General features: G+C 43.5%; 3 protein-coding genes across 3 annotated transcripts; 1 reads left to right on the forward strand and 2 right to left on the reverse strand.

Annotated features, from left to right (window-relative positions):
• Positions 1–1,076: 1,076 nt before the first annotated feature.
• BDW43DRAFT_316400 (uncharacterized protein) lies at positions 1,077–1,712 on the reverse strand (the record flags this gene model as incomplete). Its single annotated transcript, XM_032048294.1, has 1 exon — positions 1,077–1,712. One exon carries the CDS (start codon positions 1,710–1,712, stop codon positions 1,077–1,079), a length of 636 nt encoding a protein of 211 aa, XP_031894725.1.
• A 1,692-nt stretch (positions 1,713–3,404) lies between these two features.
• BDW43DRAFT_316401 (uncharacterized protein) lies at positions 3,405–3,873 on the forward strand (the record flags this gene model as incomplete). The annotated part of the gene is made up of 2 exons (XM_032048295.1): positions 3,405–3,659; positions 3,715–3,873. The coding sequence occupies 2 exons, from the start codon at positions 3,405–3,407 to the stop codon at positions 3,871–3,873; spliced, it is 414 nt and encodes a 137-aa protein (XP_031894726.1).
• Positions 3,874–5,480: 1,607 nt separating this feature from the next.
• On the reverse strand, positions 5,481–8,215 carry BDW43DRAFT_304278 (putative DUF221 membrane protein; the record flags this gene model as incomplete). Its single annotated transcript, XM_032045577.1, has 4 exons — positions 5,481–5,484; positions 6,141–6,468; positions 6,522–7,990; positions 8,046–8,215. 4 exons carry the CDS (start codon positions 8,213–8,215, stop codon positions 5,481–5,483), a joined length of 1,971 nt encoding a protein of 656 aa, XP_031894727.1.
• Positions 8,216–12,587: the final 4,372 nt, after the last annotated feature.

A 12,587-nucleotide genomic window follows, 5' to 3' on the forward strand; every position in this document is an offset into this window, starting at 1 on the left:
TATGTGGTGGCAGGGTTCATCACTGCTGGGTCGTTAATCCTGACTTGCTGCTTCGTATTCGCTTGTCAGCCAATCTCAAAGTCCTGGAATGTCCTACTGGCAGGCAAGTGTATAAATCGACCGGCTATTCTTATTGCGGTTGCTGTGCTCAATATCATTTCCGATATTTGCTTAATCCTGTTACCCATCCCAGTTATCCATGACTTACAGGTGCCAAGATCTCAAAAGATAAGGTCTGTATTTATATTGGTCTTGGTCTGCATGTGAGTTTTTGAAACGATTATGTCTTCCATCTTGTCACCTTCTCTGTTGTTACTTACTCTGGGATAGCACATTTGTCGCCAGCGCAATCCGTCTAAAATTCACTATTCCTCTCCTGAGCTCTACAGATTTAACATATTGCATTGCACCTGTTGCATTATTAGTGTATGTGCATATGAGCTCTTGTTCGTTATTTCTCAAGTCTTTTCTGATCGCAGGATATCAGTGGCGTTGAAGCCAATTTGGTCATCATTGCTGCTACTTTACCAGCACTGAGACAATGTTTACATCTGCTTGTATCTAATATCAATCCTAAGGGACTTGAATTACGGAAAAGAGTTAGCCATATGTGTGCGCGGACACTCAATGTAGAAGAAAGAGGCTTTTGGCAGGCCCCAGATATCATGGTCGGCCCAACCCCACCTTTGCCTGTTGCTTTGTTGATACGGAGGTCCTTAACCCCGACTAGGTGAACGCGAATTTTAATTGTGTATTTAGTCTTTAAAAAGAGAATTGTACAGAAAAATATCGCATTCTGTTGTTTGCGGGAGGCAAGTGTAAAACTGGCGACTCATTACTACGCATAATTGCGACCGTTCCATTGCCTTTATGGGAAGTATCTACCCGAAGATTACACCCAGTAGCATAATCCATAGCGAGTAACAACTGAAACTGAACCACCATTTAAAACCAGCTCGACACATCTACATGATTGATAGTACCAGACGCTATGGAAAATATATGATTTAAAACGGGGTATATACTTGTGGTATAATACCTTGAGACCTGATCAAAATCTGAAAATAATCGAGCTTCTAAGGGGCAGGTGAGGAGTCTACCGAGAAATGAGATCGGCCCGGGTCTCGTGGTTGCGAGCTCATGTTTTGGGGATATCCTATCCATATGATGCCTTTGCGCTTGTTACGACGCCGGCTCCATTCGAAAAGAAGCACAAATAAGCAGACAGCGGCCGAAACAACCCCGATAGCAATAAAAATACTTCTTCTCTTCATGCCAGAAGCGCCAGAAGATGTCTCCACGGAAGGACTACCAATAAAGGTATTGTCAGTTTGGATGCCGCTATGGCGTGCAACCGATACAGGCGAAACCCCGATGTGTGCAAAAGGAGTGGAATGAGGGGGTTTCCAATACGTCAACGCCGAGGCAGTTAAAATGAGGTTGGAAGACCCTGTTATAGGGTGGGACACAGCACTAACAATCATTTTCTCTGCAAAGCTGCATTTTGTAGCTTTCTGCAGAAGGGTATGGTTCCCCTCATTCTCAGGGATCCGGTGGGTTGAGCCCATTGGAGACATAATTGTACCTCTGCTTGTCGAGATGGAGTTTCCAAAGGAGCGACGTTTGGTAAGATTAGGCTGTGCAGCCAAGTTTCCGTCTTTTTCAGGTGATGTTGATGATTTCAAATCCAAATTTTGGGATAAGGTGACCATTTCTTGCATGTATTATGGGTACATGCTCTGGATGCTCTTCACAATTTTCCTCTCCAGGACAGTGCTCTCATCACGATGAAGGTTGTTAATAGCATATAGCGATTAACCAGTAGAGGCAGTAATAGCCACCGCAAATTTCGTCAATACTTCCGGGGTAGCCCACTCATCAAGACAGAAATCCCGCCCGGAGATGGGCTACCGGGTATATGGCTTAAGGAAAGCAGTGGAGCGATAATGGCAGTATTGCTCGTCCTCGAGAATCCTGGAAAAATACATAAATTCTTGAATGTAGCCCCAAAAGTGTGCTTTGAGGTCGGCAATTTTTGCCGTTATGTAGCTGAATACCCCTCGGCTTATAGATTTATGAAGGGCTGCAGATTCTCGAGGGCGATCTATTGTACTACTTAAGTCACTGGGACATAGCACCAGCAGTAGATATTCTAGGTTGGTGCGCTGTTGACTTCTAAGAGATTGTCATTTGTCTTCTCTTCCTAATCGAAAGGGATACTTTCAGCACTCAATCATCACTTCGTATAGCCACTTTCTGCGGCAAATGCTACATGCTAAGAAATGGCAATTTAGGGAGACTCAAGCATTGTCGTATCTCTAATTCCCCACCTTAGATGGAGATGTTGCAGCCATACAAAAAAAGTCCTGTGCGACTACCCTGATAATTGGAGACGGTAAAATCATGTATCTGTTGCTAGAAATACCCATACTACATAGAACAGAAGAGTCCGCAACGGCTGTGTCGTCTGAAGACCAAAATGAACTGTTGTTATGCTCAACTCGTATTTTGCTGTGGCGGCGACAGCATCTTAGAAATTGATTGCGGGTGATTGCCCTGAAATCCGTTCAGCACTTTCCAGTGTCTGACTGTTGCGGAGAAGATACCGCGCCTTTGCTATCTTTCTTGCCCCTCTAAAGATGACTGTATGTATTTTCATATCCGGCGAGCTCGCTAACGCCTGATAATTTTCAAACATGGTTCCTAATAACCATCGTGGAGATACTGTCCTACTAGCAATATCTGCGAAAAAAACGGCCATAGTGCATGATAGTGGAAAGTTCATATCATGGTAAAATTATGCTGCATCAAGAGATTTGGCTTGGTAGACCCACTCGTCTCCTTTATCTTTCTGTGCGCCCTGTCCTAATCTTGGAGGGGTGGACTCTATCTTTTCTAGGCCATCGATTTATTTGAGTGAAGACTTGTAGACGATGATATGATATGCGTCACTTTTCAGCATAACTACCGCGTAAGACAAGACCCGCCGAACTGGGCTCCAGTAGGTCCCATTTCGAGACCCGTTTCCTATTCTTACTTTTGGTATAGTGTGAGGAGATGCTTCCTTTTTCGCTGTGCCTACTGAAGCACTAAACAGCTGTTCTTGACGAACCCCACAGTTTTATTTGTATTTTGAATCTATGAGAAAATTCCATGCTTTTTTATAAGGGCTACAATTATGGAAGGGTATCAAAATGAAGCAAAACACATTGAATATATGACAATGTCTCCAACTTTAATAGACATGCTCCTCCCTAACACCTTGTTTTAAGCAGGTCTCTCACACAACTGATGCACTGGATATCCTATTTAAAAAGAATTAGCACTGCATCCCGGATGGTTAATCTAGCGCTCTGTGCCATACTAAAACTAAGTCAAGTCCATTGAAAGAAACTAGTATCGACATGTCAAACGACTATACACGGGACACGGAGATGCTAGTGAGGAGCATTGAAGAAAACGTTGACGAAGTGATTGATATCCAAACCACGGATTCAGAGTCAGAGTCGGAATATTCTGCCACAAAATCTGATATAGATTTTATAGATACACAGGATGATTTCATCGGAATGGAGGACCATGAGCAAAGTTATGTCCCTACCGATACTGACGAAATGTCCTCACTGATTTCCTCAGATGACGCCACAACTAGTCAACTGGTAAGTCTACACCTTTATTCCTTTATTCTATTCTCAGTCGCTCATAAACCCCAAGAATAGCATAGGAGATTATGGAGAGATCTCAGTTCTTGATGAGCGGGAAATCGAGGGAGAAGATGGGCCTGTGACGCTACTGTTAATCAACGGCTGGCTAGAAGAAAACATTGCCAACCAAGTAATAGATATAGTCCGCCTTTCCAATAGAGGCTATTAAGTGGGCTGTACTGGGCACCCGCCATTGGCCCAAGAGTTTCTGTGAGGGAACTGCACTACTACACTAGAAGCGCCAGTTAGAAGACAGCAGCCTATCTCGTCTTCTTTGGATGGATGACCTTAGCAGCCACTAAGCTAGCTTCTAGGGGTACTCCGATCTACACAAGCTAGAGACGGAGAGGGATACGGCTTTTATGTTTCTATTGCCTGATTTGTGTCTGCTGTAGCAACTGTTATATATATAGAGAACAGAGTACGATACTCCAGCCAAATTTTGATTTCTTTATTTTGTGTATGCACGGTTCTGTCTGGCACAGGGCCACAAGTGCTCGTCTCGATTTTATTCCTCATCCCTGAATGCGAGATTTATGGTAGAGAATCTATTGTATACGTAATGATACTAGTTATTGTAAGCAGTAGACCCGTTGCAATTATGTATATGGGTCTTTAAAGTCAAAGCAGTGCGGTGGAGGACTATGTGATTCTTGAATCTATAAGGACTCTTTAAGAACCCAATTTGTTTATAGGTATATGCGTGTGACAGGGATATAGTAATTGTTGTAACTACTGCTGGCATTGAATAGAACTGGTTGTTGAAATGCAGTCGTCCAGCGAAACATGACTACATATAAAATGAGAACATGCGTTTCCAATGACAGGAATCTCCCTGAAATTAGCTTTCCTCTCCCAGAATCATATCATCCACTGCTAGGTAGGTATGGGAAAACGGGCGGAGTGCATTGTCATTCATTAGTCCATGTAGTTGAGGCAACCGTCTTGTCACCCTGCTGGGTAAAATCAATCTTTACCTTGTCGGAAATTGTCCTCAAGTTAACTACCTGCATTGCCTTATAGGTGCGCATTGCAACATATAAGGTAACAACTGGCTGCACTTCATATGTTATACCGGGTTTGGCTGACCAGCAGACTGCGGCCTTGATAACCCCTGATGCGTCCTGAGGTGCCTTCCCATACCCACACCAGATATTAGCTGGTATTTAACAAATTGTAAGCAATAGCACAAGCACGTAAGCGTAAAATAATTCAGGATGGAGAATGCACTATTTAAAAAGAGTGAAGGTTGGGAGGAGGAAAACAAGTGAACTCTTACGATAATGAGCAGCATCATAGGACAGCACAACAATGTTGTGAACCGAAATGACCGCTAAAGCTCCACCATCAGCCGCCACCCTACTCCATTAAGAATAGCGCCTCGATTACTACTTTAGGCCATGATCATCATATATCATCATCCTGTATCATCATGATACCGCATGATTTAGTGATCGTCTCAAAGCCTACATATATCGCTCATTTTACCACTAGATCAGGAATTAGAACTCATCAATTCATCATTTGCAACCATTAGAATTCAGCGGCAGATTACTAGGCAATACGGAATCCCGCACTTCCAATAAATGTAATAGCTTCCAGTATTGGCACCTGAGGCTGTACCCGAAAAACTAGGGCCCCCATCAACTACCGTATCTACTCTATCTGAGGCCGTTCCTACAGCTAGACTCATTTGTGCTTTGTCAAAGCTAGTAACTACGGTATTTGGCTCGATGACCTAAAAGCCACAAAGAGCCTACGCATCATTTGTTACTTCTATCTCTCTGACCGAACCGTCTCCCTGGAGTGGTAGGGTTTGTGCAATCGCATTGCTGTATGGATTGGTATCTCACAAAAGAGATAGAAAATTAGTGGTTCCGGAAAGGTGGATTTTCCGTTGTTTGTAATATTCATGGAATAAGTTGCGGAGTGGTATGCAAGATGTAGGAGCATTATCTCGTGCAGCCAATCATTTGCGGTGCAGCCATGTCATATCTACCCTATTTGACTGGCCTCGCTTGTGTCCAAATGTGTTCCATTCCATTTGGCAACAAGTGTGTTTGTGCTTCCTGTGCATACATAACCCCTCACTGTTTTGTTGGTCTAACATGTGATCTGTAATCTACCTTATCACTCTATTATGCCGTAGACTCAAAAACGAGGGCCTCGTCATCTGCAACCATCTGTAGACAGGATTCTAACTCTTTTAAAAACATGATACGTTTGAATTAAAATTCATATTTGAAGGCAATTAGATAGCAATTCAATGTTTTCATATAGGTGCTTGTAGTACTGTATAGTCTTATTCAGAGCTTGTTTTAACCGGAGGCGCTCATCCACGGTTTTATGTACATAAACCGCATCCCTTAATTTCAAACCCGGGAATAACCAGAAGCAAGATACCTTGTAGAAATTAAAAAATATCAGTTGCCTGACACACATCTGCTCGTAGACGCAAACTTGACGAGAGAATGCAGCCTTGTCCTGACATGGTTGTGTACCAATGCAGATGCGACCAATAGCACAGCAGCAACAACTGACGGTCCGAGAGCATTCCCCAACACAAAGATTCCTATGAGAAAGAGGTCCATTGTATATATACCAACAAAGAGCTGATTTAGTGACTCCCAATACAACATGCCCGCGGTATCTTTTTCTGTTTCATGAACATAGATAGCCTGGTAGGAATGGACTACAAGAAAAACCCCAAAAACTACTGTCCCAATAAGTAATATTAGTGGAGATATGACAGAGAAGATGATGCCTAAGTGATGTATTGTTAGATCGGTGTAACCCTATAGGTGTTGAATCACATACATATACAGATAAGATTCGTAAAAACTGGGTAAAGCAGACTCCACCGGACTGTTCGTGGTGAGTTCTCTTTCCAACGCTGTTGCATACATGCCCATAGGCTGCCTGGTAACTGGAATAACACCATGACACTTTGTGTGATAGCTTGTAATAGGAGGTAAGAGTAAAAATAGTTACTTGCCTTTGGCAAATTTTTGGCCAACACCGAAGGCACTGATTGGATATCGTTGGCAATCTCGGGGATCATTGTGGTCACGCTCGAAGATATCGATACTACTAGAAAGAGTTGAGTAAAAAGGAAAATAAAGTAATGCCTCTGAAGAAAGATTTCGACAGACAGATGTTCAAAGACAAGATAATATTTCGTCACAAATTGAAGAATTACGGGAAAGCTGTACATGAGAATTGACGCTGCCACCTGAGGAGCCAACCCTTGAATTGCACCCAACTGGTAGACGGAGAGGCCGCTCAGGCTCGAGCTGATACAGTCCAAATACACCAACTGCGACAATAGTCCTGTTAGAGATATAGGAACTACCCAAAGTATAGCTAATATATTTAGAGATATCGCCATAGCAATATTCCACAGAGCTCTGAAATATCTGTTTTGGTAAATGACTGACTCTGAAGTCACCGTGTTGGCGTCGACTATATGGGCTTCTAGCTCCATGGGCGAGGACGACGCTCTTGCCTGTAACAGAAGGTGGGCTGTGAAGAGATCGGAGAAGTAAAATATTGCAATGCTCTTGATCCGTTCTATGTCCCTTCGTAAATTTCGGATTTGCCATCTAAGAATGCCTTCTCTTCTGAGTTGTCTGAAAAATCTTCCAATATCAGAGTGAAAGTATCCTGTATGAGACATATCTGAATCTATTTGCTTCAAACTGTCAAGGTCTCGATAGAGGTTTTTCAGTCCATTTTCCATACTTTGACAGGTTCCTGCCTTCGGAAGGATTATATCCACCGGTCCTCCGTTATAGGCCGAATATACTAGTCGCAAGTCTTCTACGTTCCACATCTGAGGTGGTATCTCCGTAACCAGGATTGTGGTCACTGCTCGAGCTTGGGAGAAACCATAAAGAAAATCCTGCCTTATTTTAACGACTCTCTTAAATTCGAAAATCAGAAGGCGCCACAAGTAGATATGAACAAGTGACGAGACGAAGGCTGTAATCCACCATCTTGTATGTTGTCCTCGTTGGATGTTTGATATGCTGAACCTGTCGAGGCCTCCAATCCTTGCGCTACTGGCTGTGTAGTTGACAGGAAGCAGCACTGGCAGGATTATAGCAGTCATGGGCGTGAAAGCTTTGATAGCCAACTCCAGGAGCCGCAAGAAGAAGTAGCAGTCCAATCCAAGTTTCTTGATTAGCTTTGTATCATCTTTAAGGAGCTCCCAGATGTGCTTGATCCAGAGGACTCTGCCCTTAGGCAATGGCAGAATGTCGATATCCACCAAACATCGTGGTTGGCTATTTCATATATCTGATCAGCGGCTAATAATACCGATAGAGCGGACACACGTACAAGACTTTGTGGTTAATGTCTTTCAAAATGGTAAATAAATACGTTGCCGGTAGGAAGATGCTGCCATATACCGCTAAAGAGATCAAAAAAGACAGAGCAGAAAGACCTTCGTTCTTTTGAGCCTTCCCGGCTGCGTCGTTGACAGTCTTATTCAAGGTTGAGATATCCATTCTAATTATGGGTACCAAAGCAAGCTATGTATGAGCCAACAACGGCCTATTTGACCATAACTAGAATGGGTTTTTGGGTATCTCGGTTGTTTTTTTCTCATCCTCTGTTAGTTGAAGGGGCCAACAAATGAGGGTGGGTAGTATCAAATTATTCACCAGCTTGGTATAAAACCCTCTTTTTCTTTTCTAATGGATGCTGCAAGAGGGAGAGGACCCGAAAGCAACGTAGAAGCATATTTTTGATACATCCAATTTGAGGTTGAGTCTCCAAATGTTATAGTTCTCTATTCTAAAGGCCACTGAAAAGCAAGTGCCTAGAACCGTTTCATGTGGATGTAGAAGATATATAACCCTCAAGCCCTCTATAGCTAATTTCTTACGGTGACAACATAATAATGCTGAGGATTCTGGGATACCTGCTTGTTTCTTTATTTTTCATTAGTCTGGGTCAATGCTTCACTGTGGATTTGCACGGAGACATCGACTTAAATGGGATAATCCACCATACGACCCAAGACAATGTATTATCACGTGTCACGGTGGGCACCCATATCCAAACCAATGACGCTAGGCGCTCGGAGACCCTTACAGCAAACGGACCTACTCCAGTTCCCTCGACCGATAGCAGTGTAATGATATTAAGTTCAGGAATTCCAGGGACCTGGGCAACTTCCAGAGCTCCTAATTCCATTAATGTCTCTACAGATGTCGGCGGTTACCATTTATCTGGACACCGGCCTACCCCTTCACTTGGATGGAAGAATGCATCATCTTGCTGTAATACCGCGGTATACCGCAGACCTCCCTTGCCCACTTTCCACACAAGTAGGCAAGGGGGTGGCATATATGAGATACACCATACTTCGACCAGCGCTGCCAAGCCAAAGGAGAGCATATCCGGAGCGTTAGGCACAGAAAATCTAAATACCACGGCGCTAGCATCTAATGCAGAGGTTCAAAAGGCGGAAATGATGCTGGCGATAACTCTAGCATCTATGATAGGCTTTTTGCACCTAGAGTTCCACTGATCAAGTGTTTCCTTACATCCAAATATAGTACAGTACAATGTGTGACCCTATAAAAAGACACTGATAGTTTACCGACTTATGAAGTGCCTCAACATACAGAATGTATCTTACTTTAAAACAAGCAACCAGAAGACTCTCATTCCAATAATACAGTAGCATTAGATTGGCACTGCTTCCTAGCCGCAAAATGATACTGCCTACAGTACAAATGCGTAAGAATGTCTAGTCTAGTTCTATGCAAACCCAACTAGTTTGCGTAGTTACATAACAAGCATGTTATGACTGCACATTAATGTACACTAGTTACCTTATTTTCTTTCTACCTTCAGTATTTTAACCTTCAGTAAGTGAGTAGAAATGCTGCTTGCTAAAGTAGAACGACTGGTCAGTTCGGTGCCCTACGTACAGGCTGATCGAAAACCGGGTACCAGCCCCCATTACCTTGAATTGTGACCCGAAATGCTAACATATAACGTCCCACACTTGGGAGGCTACGGTATACTCTTGGCGTGGAGCTTGAGAGTGGAAAAATCAAACTTTACCGGTAAGGGGTGACAAAGCTTCGGACTCTCAGTGTACAGGCAGCACCAAAACCTTTGTCATTTTCTCACATTCCATTTTTTCCAGAACCCTTGTGCCAGACTGTCGCCTCTTAAGAGGTGGACTTTACTCTAGTCTGAGTCATCTAATTATATCGTGGATTAGTTAGCTATGAATCCACCCCTTACCGGTAAAGTTTGATTTTTCCACTCTCAAGCTCCATGCCAAGAGTATACCTACCGTAGCCTCCCATGCTATACTCCAAGAGTAAACTCGAAATTCTATATTAATATAGCGTATGGCACAGTAGATGGTATAGACTGTCACATGACGAAGGGCGTCATAAATTATAGCTTTAGTATACAAGTAGCTTTTGATGCCACGTTACCAGTCTTCTGAACCCATGAAAACATGAGTCAAAATTTTTGCAGCCACTAATATATATATCTGCAGATGCTACAGACAATAGTACATATTCGATCCCAAGCGACCTATCGGGTTAATCCAGGGGAAAGTGGAGTGCGCGGACAGATCTCTCGTGAGTCTCAAATTCAATGACATATTCCGAAATGAGGGACATGGGCAAAGACTGGCAGAGGGTGTCAAGGCAGAGAGGGGAAACATGCTAGTGATAGGTACGCAGAAATAGTTAATTCGCAGCAACTTCTCTGACTCCAGATAGTTTCTGCTTCTGACTATTGGTGAATGGAATAATCGGATTTACTATTACTACCTGTCACATTCATTCTACGAATAAGGCCAGAACACAGCATGTCATAACTCACCACACAAAGACACCAATCTCCCATCAGAACTCCCCTTAAATCCGACATAACATGGCCGTTCCACGGCTAGTTCCACTTGCGGTTTTAGCCCATGCCACCAGACACCTGTATCGAGACGCGAGTTAGCATTTCTCATGTAAAATTCGAGCTGATTCTGTAAGATTCTCACACTTCTTGTATATATAGTCTGCATTCTATAGGTCTGTTTGCCTAGGAGTTCAGGATTGAGTAACTACATCAATCTTTAATCTAATATAACTATAGAAAAATATCAGTGAGCCGTTAAGCTAAGATATGTGTGCGGATTTTCCCGGTCTAGCAAAGCAGTACATATCCTTATTATCTCGTAATTGGTCGAGTTATTCTAGTTTCATCGTCGATTATAACACGCTGAGAACGTACTTCTTTGCTTTCTATTGAAAGAATTCACTAGGTAACACAAATATTTGGATGTTCGTCTTCTGGTTTGAGCTCATGAAATCCATGAGGCCTCGTTGGCAATTACTGCATGTACAGTCGAAGTGCTGTGAAGGGTCACGTCCCGGTTGTCTGTCTCGCTATGTCCAGAACCTAGGTACACACACACACAATTTATTAACGCCCGGCGGCTAAGCCGAAAGGGCAACTATCGCTAATATACTAATACATGCCCTAATATATACCGTGTCTCCTTAGAGCCCATACACAGTTGCTTTTAGTATATGTCGTCTCATTTGTCCGCATCGTAGGGAGGGGGAGGAGATTCTCGTGGGTTAGTAATTTTGTTAGTAGACTGGCTTGAAGGCGCTTCTTCAAGTGTTCAACATCCTATCTTCAGCAGCTGAAGCGCGTCTACCGTCTCTGGCACGAGGTGGTTAGTGTAAGTTTGTTCGGTTAGGAGGATTGGGTGACTGGTAATTATCTACATGGTTATGTGGCGTTGAGTCGGCCGGTGGTGATTGTAAACTGTATGGATGCCTGTACTGTTTTGAGGTTTAGGGCCCAGTTTTGATTATCTGATAATGATTTTCCTCCCAGAAAGAAGAATATGTTGCCTCTGTAGGTGCTGGTGCATTGTAGCATTTCTGTCCGATGTGCTGTCCACTTTCAACATTGAAAGAGGAAGTGCTCTACTGTCTCTCTTGCCTGTCCACATACACACTGATCTGTCTGCGCTGCATTGATTCAGTAGAGATACCCATTTAATCTTGCCGTGCCAGTTCGGAGTTGAGCCAATGCGCTCGCTTTGTTCCATGATAATCAGTTATATAGCTGTCGGGTGTATTTGCCTGGGAGTGCCACATCCACTCTTTTGGCATGTTTCCCAACTTTCTCTGGAAGGCCTTGGTTGGTGCTTACTTGGGACCGTGCAATATTGAGGGTGGTGGACTTCATTCTGGGGAGCTCTGTGTATGGAGTGGCGTTGTCTTGGGTCGCTTCCCTGGCCTGCTCTTTAGCCAGGCCTAACAGTTTATTATCCTCGCTTGTAGGGACATAACAGGTATGGATCCTATTTCCGTTCTTCTGTAGTCTCTTAATCAACTTGTATATTTGGCAAACATATTCCTGGCCTAACTGTTGTCGCGGACTACTCAGTGTAAGTGTAGCCGCTTTGTTGCTTGTTAGTAGCGTGATTCTGTACAGCTTCAGTACCAGTAGCATCCTCAATGCGTGTGCCATTACAGCCAGCTTTCCCGAGTATGGGTTCTGCTCTGATCTTGTGCCAAGTATAACAAAGAAAGACTTCAGTTTCAGCTTTTTATACTTGGGCGGCTGCTTCTGGACAACACTTCCAAATCCTATCACCCTATTCTGTGCTGAGCTGCTCACTGCAATCTGTATTGATCCACCGGTTTCTGTCTGTGTCTCTAGGGGCTCCCCACTATCAGCCTGCACTTGCTCCTCCCATGGTGCTAGTGTAAATGGGTTAATAGTTTCCAGTATTTCCATTTCTATGTCCTTCAGCGTGTCTGCCACCTGATATAGCGGAGAGCGGTGGTATCTTCTGAATTTCCTGATACAGGCCGTATTCCTGCGGAG

The sequence above is a fragment of the Aspergillus alliaceus genome (assembly GCF_009176365.1).
Source record: "Aspergillus alliaceus strain CBS 536.65 unplaced genomic scaffold BDW43scaffold_74, whole genome shotgun sequence".
In the NCBI taxonomy this organism is placed as follows: domain Eukaryota; kingdom Fungi; phylum Ascomycota; class Eurotiomycetes; order Eurotiales; family Aspergillaceae; genus Aspergillus; species Aspergillus alliaceus.